Source organism: Symphalangus syndactylus, chromosome 16 (genome assembly GCF_028878055.3).
Source record: "Symphalangus syndactylus isolate Jambi chromosome 16, NHGRI_mSymSyn1-v2.1_pri, whole genome shotgun sequence".
Taxonomy (NCBI): domain Eukaryota; kingdom Metazoa; phylum Chordata; class Mammalia; order Primates; family Hylobatidae; genus Symphalangus; species Symphalangus syndactylus.
This window is the reverse complement of record NC_072438.2, coordinates 46,289,691-46,310,892: the sequence shown is the minus strand read 5'-3', so window position 1 is coordinate 46,310,892 and position 21,202 is coordinate 46,289,691. Positions and strand designations below refer to the sequence as shown.

Sequence of the window (21,202 nt, the reverse complement as noted above, 5' to 3'; positions counted from 1 at the left end):
ACATTGTACTTATGTAACAATGTCATTTAAACAGTGTTCAAAGTTCCTGATAGTTCATAAATGTCCTTTTACTAGGTTGGTTTGAATCAGGATTGGTATCTCTTAATTTTGTTTTAATCTGTAACCATTCCCCTGCCATCTCTTAAGATTTATTTATTTTTTTGCCATTTATTTGTTGAAGAAACTGAGTGACTTTCCCTGGATTTAGCTGCTGCATCCAAAAATTTTTTTCCTGATTATAAAAGTTAATATGTAACCATTATATGATATTTGAAAACTGTACAAAGTGAAAAGTAAAATCCTTCCACCCAGGGATAACAGATGTTAAAGTTTTATGTTTTCTTTCAGCCTTTTCATTTGTATGTGTTTTCTTATGCCTTTAAAAACATGCACATTTGCAGGCCAGGCGTGGTGACTCACGCCTGTAATCCCAACACTTGGGGAGGCAGAGGCGGTGGATCACTTGAGGTCAAGAGTTTAAGACCAGCCTGGCCAACATGCTGAAACCCTGTCTCTACTAAAAATAAAAAAAATTAGCTGGGTGTGGTGGCACACACCTGTAATCCCAGCTACTTGGGAGGCTGGGGCAGGAGAATCACTTGAATCCGGGAGGTGGAGGTTGCGGTGAGCAGAGACCGTGCCACTGCACTCCAGCCTGGGCAAAAAAGTGAGACTCCGTCTCAAAAAAGAAATAAAAATAAAAATAAAACGTGCATTTGCGGCTGGGCACGGTGGCTCACGCCTGTAATCCCAGGACTTTGGGAGGCCAAGTTGGGCGGATCATGAGGTCAGGAGATCGAGACCATCCTGGCTAACACAGTGAAACCCTGTCTCTACTAAAAATACAAAAATTATCCGGGCACGGTGGCGGGTGCCTGTAGTCCCAGCTACTTGGGAGGCTGAGGCAGGAGAATGGCATGAACCTAGGAGGCGGAGCTTACAGTGAGCCAAGATCCCGCCACTGCACTCCAGCCTGGGCGACAGCGCAAGACTCCGTCTCAAAAAAAAAAAACAAAAAACAAACAGAAGTGCATTTGCTATGTTTATTTTTATGCCCTTTTTAATGTACTTTTAAAATTATGTTGTGATCATTTCTCCATATTATTAAGAAAGAAAATGAGGCTGAGTGCAGTGGCTCATTCCTGTAATCCTGGCACTTTGGGAGGCTGAGGCAGGAAGATGGCTTGAGCCTGGGAGTTCAAGACTGGCCTGAGAATCATAATGAGACCCCGTCTCTACTTAAAAAAAAAAAAAAGCCAAGCATGTTAACACATGCCCCTGTAGTCCCAGCCACTTGGGATGGGATCACTTGAGCCTGGGAGGTCAAGGATGCAGTGAGCCGTGATTGCTCTACTGCATGCCAGCCTGGGTGACAGAGCGAGAGCCTTTCTCAAAAAAAAAAAAAAAAAAAAAAAAAGAAAAAAAAAGAAACATTTGGCTGTATAATACTTTACAGTGTATATCACAATTTAAATATTTCTTTTTAGCTGGATATTTAGATCATCCCCATTTTTCACTACTTTAAAGCCATGATAACCATCTTTGTATATAAATCTTTGTATTTCAGATTATTTTCCTTGATAGTCTTAGAACTGGAATTATTCAGAGGGCATGCACGTTTTTTAACATCTGGATTTGTGTTGCCAGAAAAGTTATAGTTTGTAATTTCAAATGCAGTGTATAAATGGCTCCATCTTACTAAAGAATTGGTTTGCATATGCTCTGCATTTTTAAAATGCCCTTGCCAGCTATATTAGTGGAATATTTGGAGTTTTTTTCCCCTAATTCTTTTGCTCTTTTAATTTTACTTGGGATTTTTTTTAAATGCACAGTCTTATGTCCTAAATTTGATATTTTTCATTGTATTTATATTTTTTGTTTTCTCTCTGTACTTTAATGGATGCAAAGTTTGTATTCTGTAGGAAGTCTTTCCCTGAAGATCAAATAAATGTTAACCTTACTTATCTGGTAGAATTGCTGATTTTTTTCCTCCTTAACTGCTAGTAGGTTTTCTTTTTCTTTTTGAAATTTTTTCTGGGGAGCTTTCCAGCAAAAACAGAAAGCCTGCTAGACAAATTCTAAAAGAGGTGTAACACTGTAAGTTTTCCTAGCACTGAATTTATTGAAATTGCAATCCCTTTCCCATTTATTTGTGATTCCAATTTTGATATATAAATATAAATAGATATATTTTGAGGTGAATTTGTTCAGAAAATTCTACAAATCTGATTTGCTGGTTGTAATTATGTGTGTGTGTGTGTTTGCACACCATTTTTTAAAAACTTGTTTATTCCTGCCAGGACCAGACAGAGAAGACATTTGGCCTTAAAGATTTAACACAGGGTCATCAGGACTTACTCACTACTTCCCACATAAAAGTGGATTGTTGTAGAAACAGGAATAGTAAAATATCGTTTTCATTACATTCCTATAGTACATAGCAGCTCACAAGCACTTTTATATTCGGCATATTCCAGGCTGGGCACAATGGCTCACGCCTATAATCCCAGCACTTTGGGAGGCTGAGGCCAGAGGATCAGCCTGGCCTTGCTATGTCGACCAACCTGGGGCAACATAGCAAGACCTCCATCTCTACAAAAAAAAATTATTTTTATTTTTAAATAATTTTTTTTTTTTTTGGATACAGTCTAGCTCTCTCGCCCAGGCTGGAGTGCAGTGGCGCGATCTCCGGCTCACTGCAGGCTCCGCCTCCCGGGTTCACGCCATTCTCCTGCCTCAGCCTCCCGAGTAGCTGGGACTACAGGCGCCCGCCATCACGCCCGGCTAATTTTTTGTATTTTTAGTAGAGACGGGGTTTCACCGTGTTAGCCAGGATGGTCTCCATCTCCTGACCTCGTGATCTGCCCGCCTCGGCCTCCCAAAGTGCTGGGATTACAGGCGTGAGCCACAGCGCCCGTCCGAATTTTTTTTTTTTTTTTTCTTAATAGAAATGGGGTCTTGCTGTTTCCCAGGCCAGTCTTGAACTCCTGGGCTCAAGCGGTCCTACCACCTCAGCCTCCCAAAGTGCTGGGATTACAGGCATGAGCTACCATGCCCAGCAAAAATATTTTTTTAAGTAGCTGGGTGTGGTGGCCTGCGCCTCTAGTCCCAGCTCCTCAGGAGGCTGACATGGGAGGATCACTTGAGCCCCCATGAGTTTGAGGCTGCAGTGAGCTATGATTGCCATTGCACTCTAGCCTGGGCCACAGAGCGTTAGTCCCTATCTCACTCTTAAAAAAAATACATATATATATATTTTTTTTTTGAGAAAATTGAGAGAGATATATATAAATATATCTCAATTTTCTCATATATATTTAATTATATCTCAATTTTCTCTTGAACTGAACATGCCAAATTATCTAAACCCTGTCTTATTCTCTATCATCACTTAATTTGTTGGTTAGAGATAATATATCATATACATTCCAAAGACAGGCTTGTGGAATATAAAGGATCTAACAGCCAGGAGAGGTGAGTATGTGGTGTATATGCATCCCTACTGCCATTTTATGCCCAAATCTCTACTCCATAATGCTGCTTCCCACTGAGTCTATTCACACTCACTTTCTTCTCAACAGGGGGCTTGACAGCCCTGCAAGGTCCAACATGCAGGTTGAAAACAGTGTGTAGTCCTTTCTGTAAATTACCAGACCTAAAAAATATAAAAGCTATTATGCAATGGTACTTGTTGCTTGGGAAGTGTAGTCAGTGAGAGTGGGTAAAAGAGAATGGGAATGAGTGAGTTTCATTACACTGGGGCTTTTTTTTTTTTTTTTTGAGATGGAGTCTCGCCCTGTCGCCCAGGCTGGAGTACAGTGGGGCGATCTCGGCTCACTGCAACCTCTGCCTCCCAGGTTCAAGCAGTTCTCTGCTTCAGCCTCCCGAGTAGCTGGGATTACAGGTGCCCACCACCAAGCCTGGCTAATTTTTGTATTTTTAATAGAGATAGGATTTCACCATCTTGGCCAGGCTGGTCTTGAACTCCTGACCTCGTGACCCACCCACCTCGGCCTCCCAATACTCTGGGGCTTTCAAGTGCAGTTCTTGGAGCCCCATTTTTATTAGACTGAGGTTATCTTGAGAGTGGTGGTCACATCTTGCTCATCATTGTTTTTCCCATGCCTGTTGCAGTGTTCAGTATCAAGGTGTTCAAATGAGTTGGGCTCGATTGAATGAATTTTCCTTTTTCTTAATGGTGTAAGTTCTCCTCAGCAGCCCCTAGTGATAATTCCTCTCTTGATGTTTTGGGGGCCTTTTCTGTATTTGCCAAGACTTGAGTAGATGTCACTGATAGCTTTAGGTTTCTATGCTGGCTCCACTTGTTATTTCTGAAGAAGTGGGCTTGCTTTGGCAGGAGTAATATTCTCTCTTACTTCTCTCCTCTCTCTACCATTTTTTCCGTTTGTCTTCTCAACTATGGTAAGCATCCAGGTGATGTCTTTGATTGCAGATGCACCTTGGGAAAAGATAAAAAACAAAACTAGTTTAGGCATCGTCGTTTTCCTGATTTTTTTCTGTCTTACATGTTTTTAAAATGAATTTCCATTTGCTTTTATTTTAAACTTAATTTAACAAAATACTATACCAAAATTAATAGTTTATGGTAGATACACTGTTTTAGATACACTGTTTCATTGTTTAGATTCTCTTCCTCTGTTAAAGCTTCCACCAGAGAGTGAGTAGGGAAGGGAAAAGTAAACTTTGAAAACTGATTTTTGCAAACAATGATTGCCTCAGATTTAGGTGAAAGGCTGACTTTAGAAGTATCCATGATAGGGCCTGTTTACATACTTTTTAATATCTTCATTGATGATGGGATATGGTTAATTTTGTTACATTTACCTACAGAGTTACAATCCCTTTTATGATATATTTAACCAACAAATTCAGTGATGATAGAGGGTAAGACAGGGTTTAAACAATGTAGCATATTCAGTTCGAGTAAATTGAGATATAATTATTTTTCCATAGAGCTAATGGTTATGGTCGAGAGAAGAACAAGAAACTTACTGTAAGATTATTCTTTTACAAAGTTAATACTCTTTGAATAGTTAAAATATTCAAATGGTGTAATTTCAGAAAACACATAATCGTATACAGTGAAAAGTCTCCTTACTACTTCTGTCCCCAGGCCACTTTAGGTCCTCTTTCAAAAACTAAAATCTTAAGGTTTGGGACTATTTGCAAACATCTCTCCACAGAAACTTAGCCTTAAGTTACTAATGTTATTGGAGTTTTGACATCAGCATTTTATTTTTATTTTGGGTAGTATCTGTTGTTTACATTTGTATGTAACTTTATACACATATGTAAATATTTACACATTCATATGTAAATATATAATTTGGTTCAAAAAGTAATATGTATGGAAACATAGGAAAACAAGGAAAAAAATCAGTATCTGATCATCTTAACAATAACCGGTATAATGAGTTTAATGTACAATAATTCTTCCCCAAGTTTAAATTCTAGGTAGATAGTAATTCTAAATACTTTTAAAAACCTTAATCACAGGAATTTCACACTGAGCATACTGGAATTCTGACTCATTTCTTAGGAGGGAAATGAATCTCTTAGTATTGTTGCTCTTGGAAAAGGAGCAGGGAACTAACCTTTTTGAAGGAGAGAGGAAACCAGGGATTAGCAAAAAGAGTAGAGAGGTTTAATAAGGGTACATATTTTTATACTATAGCCTTGAGAAAAATAAGGAAAAAATCCAGTTGCAGTAATTCTGGGTCCTCAGAATCCTGCTTTTCTTTTTTCTTTTCTTTTTTTTTAACGTAAGGAATGGATTGGAAGATGTATAGAGAAGATAAGCTCACAGTCAGGTTACACTATTCTGTTATGTTTTGATGTGGGTATCAGGGAGGATTAACTTAAAAAGGAAAGAAAAAGAGCTTGCCAAATCACGCATTCAGTTTATGTCTGTTAGCACAATGGAGTCTCTGAGCAGCAAGAGTCAGAAACTCCCAAGTTATAAAATGTGGCCAGGCGTGGTGGCTCACTCCTGTAATCCCAGCACTTTGGGAGGCTGAGGGAGCAGATCACTAGAGGCCGGGAGTTTGAGACCAGCCTGGCCAACATGGTGAAACTCCGTCTTTATTAAAAATACAAAAATTAGCCGGGTGTGGTTGCGCACACCTGTGTTCCCAACTACTCGGGAGGCTGAGGCAGGAGAATCGCTTGAACCCAGGAGGTGGAGGTTGCAGTGAGCCAAGATGGCGACACTGCACTCCAGCCTGGGTGACAGAGCGAGTCTCAGCCTCAAAAACAAGAACAACAAAATTGGGAATATTTAACCCTTTTCAGGGATGTCCCTTGTTTTCAATGGAATAGCCTAGCAGAATAAGCCAAATCTACTATAGAGATACTGTTAGCAAGAGGCCAGTTTTGCTAGCTATACCATGATACTACATAGTATGTTTCATTGCTTGAATGTACCATAGCTTTAATTACTAACATTTGGGTTCTTTATAATTTTTTGAATTTTCAGTAATCCACAATTCAGACAGTCCCTTAGGACACAGTGATAGAAATGTAATTCTTAAGGAGACAAGCTTTGTAAAAACACTTTTTATTGTAGGTTTAAAAAATATACACAAAAGTAGGCTCAACAATTTTCAGTTACCCATGATCCAGTTTCAATGGTCTTTAACTCCTGGCCAGTCTTGTTTCATTGATCCACATCCAGTTTTTTAGTTTTTTTTTTAAATATCATTTTTTAGAGCAGTTTTAGGTTCACAGGAAAATTGAGCAGAAAGTACAGAGTTCTCGTATATCCCCTGCCCCCACACATGCATAGCTTCCCTACTATCAGATACCAGAGTGCTAACCTTTGTTATAGTCAACGAACCTAACATTGAAAAGTCCTTGTTACCTAAAGTCCGTAGTTTACATTAGGGTTCACTCTTGGTATTGTACATCCTATGGGGTTTGACAAATGTATATTGACATGTATCTACCACTGTAGTAGTATACAGAATTGTTTCACTGCCCTAAAAATCCCCCCATCCATTTATTTATTTTTTAAAGGTCTGTTGGACTTGACATTTTTTAAGTAAATATTTTTATTTTGGGATAAATTTAGACTTACAGGAAAGTTGCAAAGGTAATACAAAGTTACTGTATACTCCTCACCCAGCTTCCCCTAATATTAATATCTTACATTCAGGCCAGAGGTCGTGGCTCACGCCTGTAATCCCAACACTTTGGGAGGCCAAGGTGGGAGGATCACTTGAGCCCAGGAGTTCAAGATCAGCCTGGGCAACATAGCAAGACCCTGTCTCTATAAATAAATTAAAAAAAAATTTTAGAGACTCTATCGGCTATTTTAACTCCCTCTGTCTCTTAGAGACTTGCATGAGCTAGTGTTTAAGGTTCTAACAGCAATGATAAATTGGTTAACAGCACTGGAAAATTCCCTCACCACATATAGCAACAGTATGACTCAACTGAGTTATTACTGCCAAACTCTACCAGGAAAGGTTGTATTAGTTGTAGAGGAGAGAAAATGACCTGGACCTGCAGAATAAGGGAAATTGCTTTTTGCCTTCTCAACATTCATGTGATTTCCACTGCTTTGCTGTGCTAAGAATTGTTTGAGCTTCAGACATGTTTGTTTATTTTGCCCTTAATGCTACATAAAAAGTCACTTATAAACCATGTTGCTTAATATATACCTGGAGTCAGATTGCTATCACAAAAATGGGAAAATGCTGACATAAATTAAATGACTATTATGGAAATATAAAAATATTTTTAAAAAGTAGCATAGGGGCCGGGTGCAGTGGCTCACACCTGTAATCCCAGCAATTTGGGAGGCCGAGGCAGGCAGATCACCTGAGGTTGAGAGTTTAAGACCAGCCTACCCAACATGGTGGAACTCCATCTCTACTAAAAATACAAAAAATTAGCCGGGCATGGTGGCACACACCTGTAATCCCAGCTACTCTGGAGCTGAGGCAGGAGAATCGCTTGAACCTGGGAGGTGGAGGTTTTAGGCAGCTGAGATCACGCCGTTGCACTCCAGCTTGGGCAACAAGAGCAAAACTCTGTCTCAAAAAAAAAAAAAGCATAGGAACTCCCCAGAACCTATAACCCAACTTCAATAATTATCAACTTATTGTCCATTTTATTTCATCTATGCCTATGTTTGCTTCCCTTACTGCTCCTCAATTATTTTGAATTTTTTTTTTGATAACGGAATTTCACTCTTGTTGCCCAGGCTGGAGTGCAATGGTGCCATCTCGGCTCACAACAACCCTCCCAGGTTCAAGCAATTCTGCTTCAGCCTCCCAAGCAGTTGGGATTACAGGCGCGCACCACCATGCCCAGCAAATTTTTGTATTTTTAGTAGAGACTGGGTTTCACACCATATTGGCCACACTGGTCTCGAACTCCTAACCTCAGGTGATCTACCCGCCTCGGCCTCCCAAAATGCTGAGATTACAAGCATGAGCCACCGTGCCTGGCTATTTTAAATTTTCTTAGTAAACTATTTATGTTTTCATGACTTAGACCTTTGTAACCTGTTGCACATTTTTGAGAAACAAGTCTTGAAGCTGCTTGTCCTCAAGGATCAAGCCCCCCGTGACTTTGGTATTAGCATTGTTCTCTAACATTAGCGATATATATTGGGGAGATGAAAAAGTCAATGAAACATATAAGACAAAACATTGTTTTAAATTACTTTCTATCAAAGACCTCATTGAGGCAAATGTACTAAAATTCTGATTCAGTAAAACTGTTCTGTCTTGCCTAGGATAGAGCAGCTTCTTAATGCCTCTGGAGACCGAGGGATTTAAATGTGCGGTGGAACTGGTTAAGTTTTTTTCTTCTAGTGCCTAGCTGCTGGTTTGTGTTGACACTTGTTCTTGGGTCCTCACCAAAAGAGAACTGTGTTCATTCTATTTTCAAAAATACCCCCAGCGATTTTAAAATGGAAACTGTTAACTGAAAACGTAGTAGTACTTAAAACAGCTCAAGTTTACAGAAAGTTCCACAGAAGTGTAGCACTATGAGGAATGTCCTATTTATAAATATACTTTCTCATTTTACTGGAGGCTAATTAAGACTGAAGTATAATTTAAAATTCTAGTTGATTTACTTGTTTCTGGCACATATAGATGTAGACAAAATAAACATTGTCAAGAATTCAGTAAATATTTATTCTATGAGTGCTGTGGCTAAGCAATATAGGTGGTGTTCAGAGATGATGATGACTAAGATTTCTGCTCTCCAGAAGCTCTGTTTTTTTTAGGGGTGGTGGTGGAGTCTGATTTTGTTATTTTAATGGATTAAAAAGAGATTTTAAAATAGCCATGTTTTACAATTTTGATGGGTAATACATTGATAAAAACAAGTCTCCCTTTCTTTATAAAAGCCAATGTGCTTGTGCTTTCTTAAATTTCTGTGTTCAGAGGCTACAGAGGTGGTCATTTCTGTATTTAATTTCTTTTACAAAAATCTTAGTAAAAGGCCATGCTTGCTGGCTCGTGCCAATAATCCCAGCACTTTGGGAGGCCAAGGCAGTTGGATTTCTTAACCTCAGGAGTTCAGGACCAACCTGGGCAACATGGCAAAACCTCATCTCTACCAAAAATACAAAAATTAGCCAGGCATGATGGCAGGTGCCTGCAGTCCCAGCTGCTGGGGAAGCTGAATTGGAAGGATTGCTGGAGCCTGGCAAGTCGAGGCTACAGTGAGCCATGATTGTGCCACTGCACTCCAGCCTTGGTGACACAGTGAGACCCTGTCTCAAATTTTTAAAAAATAAGAAAATCTTAGTAAAATATATTTTCATTTTAACCAACACAGTATTGGCCTGGGGGGATACACATTGGGAGTAAGGAAGGATGGACTAGTATTTCATTTTAACCAACACAGTATTGGCCTTGGGGGATACACATCGGGACTAAGGAAGGATGGACCAGTATTTGTAGTTAACACTTGCTTATATCCAGACCAGCATAGTCTGAGCTCTTGTGCACAATTTGAAAAGAAAGACAGTTGAGGCCGGTGCGGTGGCTCACGCCTGTAATCCCGGCACTTTGGGAGGCTGAGGTGGGCGGATCACCTGAGGTCAAGAGTTCGAGACCAACCTGAGCAACATGGTGAAACCCCATCTCTACTAAAAATAAAAAATTAGCTGGGCATGGTGGCGCATGCCTGTAATCCCAGCTACTTGGGAGGCTGAGGCAGGAGAATTGCTTGAACCTGGGAGGTGGAGGTTGCAGTGAGCCAAGATCACGCCATTGCACTCCACCTGGGGTAACAAGAGTGAAACTCCGTCTCAAGAAAGAAAAAACAAAAAAAAAGAAAAGACAGTTGAGAAACAGGAATTTACTGGTGAACTTTACATATAAGGGTAGGTTATATTTACTTTCAGAGTTTTCTGTGTTGGATATGTACAATCAATTCTCTAACGTGAAAGCTAATCACCTTTTTTTTTTTAAAGGTGTGGACAGAGTGGCCTCAGACAAATCTGTGAAGTAGAGTTTGCATATGGTGTTGTTTACCTTCTGGAAAGTGAGCCTCTCCAGCTTAGGCTGCATCTCCATCACCCCTTCCAATCCTCACCTCCCCTTCTCCCCTTAGCTCAGGCAAGCAGATCTAGAAGGATATTAGATGGAAAGGTTTGCCCTGTTTACAGCTTGATTTCATCTCAATATATGTTGGTTGGTTCACCAAATCACCACGTAGAAATCTACCTTATTCTTTCTAACAGCTGTATAGGATCTCATGTACTCATTGCATCATTTAATCGGAACAACACTGATAAATACTTTGCATTACTTTTTTCTTTGCTTTTATGGTATTCCAGTAAACAAGCTGTACAGAAATTTTGCATACTTGTTTGAATATGAATATTCAAATTAACCAGGATGAATTATTATTATTATTTTGAAATGGAGTCTTGCTCTGTTGCCCAGGCTGGGCAATCTCGGCTCACTATAACCTCCACCTCCTGGGTTCAAGCGATTCTTCTGTGCCAGCCTCCTGAGTAGCTAGGATTACAGGTGCACACCACCATGCCTGGCTAATTGTTTTTTTTTTTTTTTTTTTTTTTGAGATGGAGTCTTGCTCTGTTGCTGAGGCTGGAGTGTATTAGCGCTATCTTGGGTCACTGCAACCTCCACCCCCCGAGTTCAAGCAATTCTGCCTCAGCCTCCTGAGTAGCTGGGATTACGGGTACCCGCCACCATGCCCAGCTAATTTTTGTATTTTTAGTAGAGATGGGGTTTGGCCATGTTGGCCAGGCTGGTCTCGAACTCCTGACCTCAGGTGATCTGCCTGCCTTGGCCTCCCAAAGTGCTGGGATTACAGGCGTGAGCCACCGTGCCTGGCTGGATGAATTAATTTTACCAATCTCCTGATAGGTATAAGATTGTTTTGATTTACACTTCCATTTTGTATTTGCTTATTGGTTCTGTATTTTCCTGTGAATGTAATCTTCGCTCACTTTTCTACTAGGTTGCCATTTTCATACTGATTTTTTCAGAGTTCCTGTAAATTAAGGAAACTAGCCCTGATATTGCACATGGTTTTTCAAGTTTGTTGTATTGTCATTTTATGGTATATTTTTGGTTTTATAGAAACTTTTATTGGTTTTGGTTGTTAAAATTATTGTTCCTTTCCTTCATGGTTTCTTGGACTTATATTCTATATGTATCCCAGTCATCTTCTTGTAGTTATATATATGTGGCTTTTTAAAATTAAAATTTATATTTTAGAAGTCTTAATACATAAATACATACTCATAAGAAATGTAAAAATTAACAATGAAACTCTATTCCCCAAAATTTTATTCTCTTCCCCAGAGCTATTCACATATTAAGTCTGATGTATGTTCTTTCAGTTTTGTTTTGTTTTGTTTTGTTTTGTTTTGTTTTGTTTTGTTTTAAGAGACCAGGTCTAGTTCTGTCACTCAGGCTGGAGTGCAGTGGTGTGATCATAGCTCACTATGGTCTCAATCTCCTGGGCTCAAGCGATCCTCCCACTTCAGCCCCCAGAGTAGTTAGAACTACAGGTACACGCCACCACACCCAGCTAATTAAAAAAAATTTTTGTGTGTGGAGATGGGGTCTTGCTATATTGCTCAGGCTTCCAGTGCTTTATGTATGTGTCACAGCTTACTTTAAAAAAAAAAAAAGACAATTACCCTGTCATTTATTAAATAATCCATGATTTTAAATGGCACCTTTTGCATATTTTCAATTTCAGTAAAATCATGGGTCAATTTGTGGATACTGTATTCTAATATGTTGCTAAGGTTAACTAATTTTATGTGTGACTTCATTTTTAAAAGTTAAATTGGACCAGGCGCGGTGGCTTACACCTGTAATTTCAGCACTTTGGGAGGCTGAGGAGGGAGGATCACTTGAGCTCAAGAGTTCAAGACCAGCCTGGGCAACATAGGGAGACCCTGTCTTTACAGAAAATTTAAAACTAGCAAGACAGGGTGTGTACCTGTGGTCCCAGCTACTTGGGAGGCTGAGAGGGAAGGATCACTTGAGCCTGGGAGGTTGAGGCTGCAGTGAGGTGTGTTCGCACCACTGCACTCCAGCCTGGGTGACAGAGCCAGACCCTGTCTCAAAATTAAAAGTTAAATCACTCATGTGTCTAGAATTTATTTTGGCATAAGGAATGAGAATAGGGAGGGAGCTAACACCATTTATGAAATAATTTGTCTTCCTTCCAGTGATTCAATATACTGTCATTAAAGTATCATTCTCCAAGGAGCCCCGCCATTGTTGCTGATCTGTTGAAAGAGCATTTTAACTAGGTTCCCTCTACCTACTGTGGCTTCCCTTTTCTCAGTTTTCCATCGTGCAGCTGAGGTGGTCTTTTTAGAACACATCAGGATGAAAGCACATTGCTTCACATTGTTCTTCACATTGCTGTTGGGGTAACGACCTAATCATGAACATAGCCTGAAAGACCCTTTGTGGCATGACTCCCCCTGACCTCTCCTGAGTCATTTTAAACCACTTTGCTATCTGGATTCTAGCACAGTCTGGCTTTCTTTCAGTTCCTCCAACATGTCATACTCTTACTCATTAAGGACCTTTGTACTTTTTCCCTTTGTGTCTAGAATGCCCTCAACCCCCAAGTCTCACACCTTCTACTTCTACCTCGCCCTAATGTATTTAACTCATTCCTCCACTCTCAACTCCTAGTTAATTTCTTCAGTAAAATCTTCCCTGACTCTCCAGATGAGTTTAGAACATGTATATGATCTCTAGGCACCATTTATGTAACAGCTTTTTTGAGATATGATTCACATACCATATAATGCATCCGTTTAAAATGTACAATACAGGCCGGGCATGGTGGCTTATGCCTCTAATCCCAGCACTTTGGGAGGCCAAGGCAGGCGGATCACTAGGTCAGGAGTTCAAGACCATCCTGGCTAACATGGTGAAACAATGTCTCTACTAAAAAAAAATACAAAAAATTAGCCAGGCATGGTGGCATGCACCTGTAGTCCCAGCTATCTCGGAGGCTGAGGCAGGAGAATTGCTTGAATTCAGGAGGTGGAGGTTTCAGTGAGCTGAGATCATGACACTGCACTTCAGCCAGGGTGACAGAGCGAGACTCCATCTCAAAAAACTAAATAAAATAAAATAAAATAAAATGTACAATACAGTGTCTTTTAGTATATTCAGAGTTGTGTGATTATCACCACAGAACATTTTTTTCAGCCCCCCTAAAAGAGCCTATACACATTAGCAGTCACTCCCTATTTCCCCTGCAAACTTCCCAGCTCTAGGCAACCAGAATGATTGTTTTTAATGGGGTAAAATATAACAAAATTTGCAGTATTAACCATTTTTAAAGTGTACAATTTGGTGACATTAATTACATTCACAGTGTTGTACAATCATCACCATCATTTTGAAAACTTTTTTATTACCATAGATACAAACTCATGAAGCAGTAACTTCCCATTCCCTTCTTCCCTAAGTCCCTGGAAGTCACCATTCTACTTCCTGTCTCCATGAATTTGCCTATTCTAGCTAGATTTTTTTTTTTTTTTTTTTTTTTTTTTTTTTTTTTTTTTGAGACAGAGTCTCGCTGTCGCCCAGGCTGGAGTGCAGTGGCGCGATCTCGGCTCACTGCAGGCTCCGCCCCCTGGGGTTCATGCCATTCTCCTGCCTCAGCCTCCTGCGTAGCTGGGACTACAGGCGCCCGCCACCTCGCCCGGCTAATTTTTTGTATTTTTAGTAGAGACGGGGTTTCACCATGCTAGCCAGGATGGTCTCGACCCCTGACCTCGTGATCCACCCGCTTCGGCCTCCCAAAGTGCTAGGATTACAGGCATGAGCCACCGCGCCTGGCTGCTAGATATTTCATATAAATGGAATCATACCATATTATTTTTTGTCTGGCTAGTTTCAGTTTGATGAATGTTTTCAAAGTTCATTCATGTTGTAACATATATCAGAACTTCATTCCGTTTTACAGCTGAATATCCCCATTGTATGTGTGTATACCACATTTTGTTTATCCATTTTTCAGTTGGTGGACACTTGGGTTGTTTCTGTCTCTTGCCTATTGCAAACAATGCTGCTGTGAATATTTGGTAAACAAGTATCTGTTGGAGTTCATGTTTTCTTTTTTGTTGTTGTTTATAAATAGAGACAGGGTCTTGCTCACCGTGTTGCCTGGGCTCAAGTGATCCTCTTACCTCAGCCTTCAAAAGTGCTGGGATTATAGGCATGAGCCACCATGCCCAATCTTGAGTCCATGTTTTCAAATCTCTTAGGTATATACCTATGAGTAGAATTGTTGAGTCTTATGATAATCGGTGTTTAACTTTTGAGGAACTTTCAAACTATTTTCCACAGCAGCCACACCACCACTTTACATGAGGGTTATATGAGGGTTCTAATTTTTCTACCTCACTCATTTTCCATTTTGATTACAGCCATACTAGTAGGTATGCAGTGGTATCTAATTGTGGTTTTGATTTGCATCTCCCTAATGATTACTGACTTTAAGCATTTTTAATATAATTATTAGCCATTTGTATATTTTCTTTGAATAAATGTCTGTTCAAGTTCTTTGCCATTTAAAAATTGCTTATCTTTTGTTATTGAGTTACAGGAATTCTTTATATGTTGCGAATATTAAACCTTTATCAGACAGATGATTTGCAAATATTCCATTCTGGGAGTTGTCTTTTCACTCTTTCATTTATCTTTTATAGCATTTATCAGTTTGTATTTATAATTTAAAAAACATTTAGATTAGTATCTGTCTCTACTACTGGAATGTGAACACCATTAGGGTAAGAACTATCAGTTTTTGTTTACTTTAAATTTCTTTTTTATTTTTACAGAGATGAGGTCTCACTATGTTGCTCAGGCTATTCTCAAACTCCTGAGCTCCAGTGATCCTCTTGCTTCAGCCTCCTAAACTACTAGGATTACAGGTGTGAGCCACCATACTCAGCCTACTTTTAAATTTCTAATAGGCCTAGCACAAGCACTAAATATTTTTGAGTGAATGAACTAAGTTCCTTAATTTATGAATTGTTTTATTGATCTGCCTATTCCACCTTTTAACCAGAATCGTTTTCCATGACTAATGCTATATATAAGCATTAATTTTACTCGTTATTGAGATATAATTGATAAACAATAAACTATGCACATTTAAATATACAATTTGATAAGTTTTGATGGATGTGTCCACAATTCACATATATTAGACCATTCGAAGTTGTCCCACAGCTCACTAATGGCCTATATATGTTTTTGTCTATTTTTTCAGAGATGGGTTCTCACTGTGTTGCTCAGGCTGGCCTTGAACTCCTGGGCTCAAATGGTCCTCCTGCCCCAACCACCCAAGTAGCTGGGACTACTAGTTTATCCACCCTTTTTTCTGTTATTTCATTTTTGATAGCTACTGTTATTATGTATTCAAGTTCAGAAATCTTTTCTTCTGTAATGTCTCATATGCTATTAAACCCATCTGGTGTATTTTTCATTTCAGACACTTGTTTTTATCTCTACCAGTCCAGTTGGATGATTTTACTATCTGTAATGTCTCTCCTTAATATAGTCATTCTAGTTTCTTCTCCCCAACTTAGGGATACCACTGGGCTCTGGTCTGGGTTTTCCCACCCCATACTTGGAACTAGAGTCTCCTCGAGGCAGTAAACTGGGCCAGTGATAGGGCTCATCTCATTTGTTCTTCTGTCTCTCATGTATCACTATGCTTTGTAGCCTCATGTTCAATGTCTTTTTTTTTTTTTTTTTTTTTGAGCAGAGTCTTGCTCTGTCGCCAGGCTGGAGTGCAGCGGCACGATCTTGGCTCACTGCAACCTCTGCCTCCCAGATTCAAGCGATTCTCCTGTCTCAGCCTCCTGAGTAGCTGGGACTACAGGCACATGCCACCATGCCTGGCTAATTTTTGTATTTTTAGTAGAGATGGGGTTTCACCATGTTGGCCAGGATGGCCTCTCTCTCCTGACCTTGTGATCCACCCGCCTCGGCCTCCCAAAGTGCTGGGATTACAGGTGTGAGCCACCACACTCAGCCCTTTTTTTTTTTTAAACATGAACTCACTATGTTGCCCAGGCTGGAATGTAGTGGTGTGATCATGGCTTATTGCAGCCTTGACTGTCTGGGCTCAAGCAATCCTCCCACCTCAGCCTTCTGAGTAGCTGGGACCACAGGTTTGTGCCACCATGCCTGGCTAATTTTTAAATTATTTGTAGAGGTGAGGTCTCACTAGGTTGCCCAGGCTGGTCTCAAACTCCTGGGCTCAAGTGATCCTCCCACCTCAGCCTCCCAAAGTGCTGGGATTACAGGAGTGAGCCACTGCGCCTGGCCTTAATATCTTAAAAACAATTGTTTCTGGCTGGGCATGGTGGCTCACGCTTGTAATCCTAGCACTTTGGGAGGCCGAGGCGGGCAGATCACCTGAGGTCAGGAGTTCAAGACCAGCCTGGCCAACATGGCAAAACCCCATCTCTACTAAAAATATGAAAATCAGCCGGGCATGGTACGTGCCTGTAATCCCAGCTAGTCAGGAAGCTGAGGCAGCTAGTCAGGAATCTCTTGAACCCAGGAGGCGGAGGTTGCAGTGAGCTGAGATCGTACCACTGCACTCCAGCCTGGGCAACAGAGCGAGACGCTGTCTAAAAACAAAACAAAACAACAACAAAAAACAATTGTTTCATGTATTTTGTCTAGTTTTTAAAAAACTGTTTTAGGCAGAACAGTAAATCTGGTTGCCAGTACTCCATCTTATCTCTCATTTGTTTCTCTTTATTTTTTGAAATCTACCTAGCTATTTCTTAGCTATGTCATTAATTTCCCCCCATAAACCTTAGTATCATTTTAGATACCTTTTCAGATGTCTTTCTTCGTGAGGGTAAAGGCTGGTTTACATTATTTGCGTACTGGAGCTAATAAAGTCAAATAATTGAGTAATTAAGCAGAGTAGGTTCTAGCATCCTCAGCATCACAGGCGGAGCCAGTTTATAGCACTGAAGACATTTGTGTTTATGGGCTGATGGCAGAAGGGGTAGCCAATCACCTGTATAGATTCATAATTCATATAGGATTAATAATAAATTAATAGATACAGGTCATTAATAAATACTATACATAGTTTAATAAAACTATTGTGAATGTATACAATATCAGAATTTTTCATAGCTCAAGAGAAAGAGTAATTCTGAATAGTAGACTTACAGTATTTTTTCCTTCCTCCTAGATTTAAACAGTCAAGTAAAATCAAGCTGGGTAATCATGGCAGAAGGTGGATTTGATCCCTGTGAATGTGTTTGCTCTCATGAACATGCAATGAGAAGACTGATCAATCTGGTGAGATGAAAAGAACAGTCCTATTCTGAACTGATCTGTACCCCTTGTATCCTCTTTTCATGAAAATACTGGTTATTGGAGGGTTTTCATCTGATGGTCACTAAAAAGTATTTCATAATTGAAATTCCACATTTGTTTAAGTTGTAATGATTAAAATGTGGCCGGGCACAGTGGCTCACACTTGTAATCCCATCACTTTAGGAGGCCGAGGCAGGCGGATCACTTGAGCTTAGGAGTTCGAGACCAGTTTGGCCAACAAAGCAAAACCCCATCTCTACTAAAAATATAAAAATTTGCCAGGCATGGTGGCACACACTTTTAATCCCAGCTACTCGGAAGGCTGAGGCACGAGAATTGCTTGAACCCAGGAGGCGGAGATTGTGGTGAGCTGAGATCATGCCACTGCATTCTAGCCTGGGTGACAGAACGAGACTCCGTCTCAAAAAAAAAAAAGTTTGCTAGTAATTATTTCATTAGAGATGAAAACAGACTACCGTCTTTATTATTATTATTATTTTTTGAGAGGGAGTCTTGCTCTGTTGCCCAGGCTGTAGTGTAGTGGTGCTATCTCGGCAGACTACAGCCTCCACCTCCTGAGTTCAAGCGATTCTCCTGCCTCAGCCTCCCGAGTAACTGGGACTACAGGAGTGTGCCACCACGCCTAGCTAATATTTGCATTTTTAGTAGAGACTGGGTTTCACCATGTTGCCCAGGCTGGTCTCAAACTCCTGACCTCAAGTGTTCTGCCCTCCTCAGCCCCCCATAGTGCTGGGAATGCAGCTGTGATCCACCTCCCCAGCCCAGACTACTGTCTTTACGGTAGATTTGTGTTGGTGAAATTTGCCATCATGGGTAGATAACACATATGTATATTGCCTTTTCTACTTTATATCAATACAAATAAAATTGTTTTTAGCTGTGTGGAGCTTGTTTGCCTGCTAAGCTGCTATTGACAGTTCCTATTATGATATAGTTCAAATCCGACACCAACATATGGCATGATAATACAAATCTCTATGTAAAGCATTTTTTCTTTCTTTCTTTTCTTTTTTTTTTTTTTTTTTTTTTTTGACAGTATCTCACTCTGCCACCCAGGCTGGAATACAGTGTTGCGATCTCAGCTCACTGCAACCTCCACCTCCTGGGTTCAAGTGATTCTCCTACCTCAGTTTTGCAAGTAGCTGGGATTGCAGGTGCGCACCACCATGCCCAGCTAATTTTTGTATTTTTAGTAGAGATGGGGTTTCGCTTTGTTGGTCAGGCTGGTCTCAAACTCCTGACCTCAGGTGATCTGCCAACCTCGGCCCCCCAAAGTGCTGGGATTACAGGCATGAGCCACTGTGCCCGACCTGTGTAAAGCATTTCTGAAAACAAATCAATTATTTGACAGAGGTAGATTTCTGAACAACGAGATTTGAATAGTCTCATTGAGTCGATTGTAGTGAGTCTATAAGCTTAAATACAGGGCTGTTTATATTATACTTTATACTTTTTATGTGCAAAAGGAAAAATTTGACCATTATTAACAAAAGTATATTTTTATATTACACATTATACTGGTTGAGTATCCCTTATCTGAAATGCTTGGGACCAGAGGTGTTTCGGATTTTTTTTGCATTTTGGAATATTTGCATTATACTTACTGGTTTCACATCCCTATTCTGAAAATCCAAAATGCTCCAAAGAGCATTTCCTTTGATCATCATGTTGGTGCTCAAAAAATTTCAGATTTTGAAGCATTTTGGGTTTCAGATTAGGGATACTCAACCTGTAACAACATTTTATTGTTTCAAAATACTCTTGTATGTGAGTTAATAAAGGTAGGTACAAACATTTGCTCAAATATTTGAGTTATCAATAACTAATAAGCAGGTTTTCTGCTGGCTCAGTGTTGCTACATGTAGTGATCAGAAATGTGTTTCTTGTCAATGATGTACTTTTTTAGAGTCAGCATGTACTAGGACTTGTGACCCTTAAGAATGCCTCAGAAGGAAAGGAATAAAATAAGAACTTATACATTAAATCAGACTCTTGAGGGTATAGAAATATAATGGTAACGTGATGGCTCTGATAACTTGGTGTAAAAATAGATGAGTCTAAGGAGAGAATATGTGTTTATGAAGCAAAGAGCCGATAGTTTTTATTTGTTTGTTTTTTGACATGGAGTCTGCTCTGTTGCCCAGGCTGGAGTGCAATGATGCAATCTTGGCTCACTGCAACCTCCGCCTCCCGGATTCAAATGATTCTCATGCCTCAGCCTCCCGAGCAGCTGGCATTACAGGCGCCTGCCACCACGCCCAGCTATTTTTTGTATTTTTAATAGAGATGGGGTTTTACCGTGTTGGCCAGGCTGGTCTTCAACTCCCGACCTCAGGTGATCCGCCTGCCTTGGCCTCCCAAAGTGCTGGGATTACAGACGTGAGCCACTGCGCCTGGCCAATATTCTTTTCTAATAGGCTTTTCTACCTCTCATGCATCCATTATCATCATTTTTTTTTTTTTTTGAGACATGATTTTGCTGTCACCCAGGCTATAGGGCAGTGGCACGATCTCTGCGCACTGCAACCTCTGTCTCCCAGGCTCAAGCAATCCTCCTGCCTCAATCTCCTGAGTAGCTGGGACCACAGGCACCAGCCACCACACCTGGCTAATTTTTGTTTTTTTTGTAGAGGTGGGGTTCTACCATGTTGCCCAGGCTGGTCTTGAACTCCTGAGCTCAACTATCTGCCTGCCTCCCCCTCCTAAAGTGCTGGGATTACAGGCATGAGTCACCGCACTAGCATTTTTTTTTTTTTTTTGAGATAGGGTCTTATTCTTTTCCCCCAGGCTGGAGTGCAGTGGTGTGGTCATAGCTCACTGCAACCTTGAACTCCTGGGCTCAAGCAATCCTCCCACTTTAGCCTCCCAGGTAGCTAGGATTACAGGCATGCACCACCATACCCAACTAATTTTTTACATTTTGGTAGAGATGGGATCTCCCCAGGTTGCCCAGGTTGGTCTCGAACTCTTGGCCTCAAGTGATCCTCCCACCTTAACCTCCCAAAGTGTTGGGATTATAGGCAGGAGCCACTGCACCCCACTTCATCTGTTATCTTCTACTTTTATACTTAAGAGGGCCTTTTTTCTTAGTACCTGTTATCTGATAGCTTTATAGAACTCTTAAGTTAACTCCCAGCCTGTATTTTAAAAGCAATTTATCTGAGGGTATAATTTTTTGCCATTAGTTGTAACTACGAGAATTTAAATCCCTGTGTGCTTAGGAAACTCACAGATGTAGTTACTGATACCATATGATGACAGAACAGATTTATTCTCATTTTCTAAAAATGGACATTTAATTCATCTTTGTAATGGAGTAA

General features: G+C 40.3%; 1 protein-coding gene and 1 non-coding gene across 2 annotated transcripts in view; one reads left to right on the top strand and one right to left on the bottom strand.

The window, feature by feature from the left end:
• The window catches only part of SMIM14 (small integral membrane protein 14), an 80,158-nt gene that overhangs the window by 4,091 nt on the left and 54,865 nt on the right, over positions 1-21,202 (top strand). The window contains exon 2 of the mRNA XM_055246602.2: positions 17,734-17,843. Coding sequence (XP_055102577.1) covers positions 17,734-17,843 — 110 coding nt within the window. The remainder of the gene's footprint in view (positions 1-17,733; positions 17,844-21,202) is intronic.
• LOC129465141 (U7 small nuclear RNA) lies at positions 2,038-2,098 on the bottom strand. The gene has a single exon (XR_008651906.1). It is a non-coding gene; the product is annotated as a U7 small nuclear RNA (small nuclear RNA).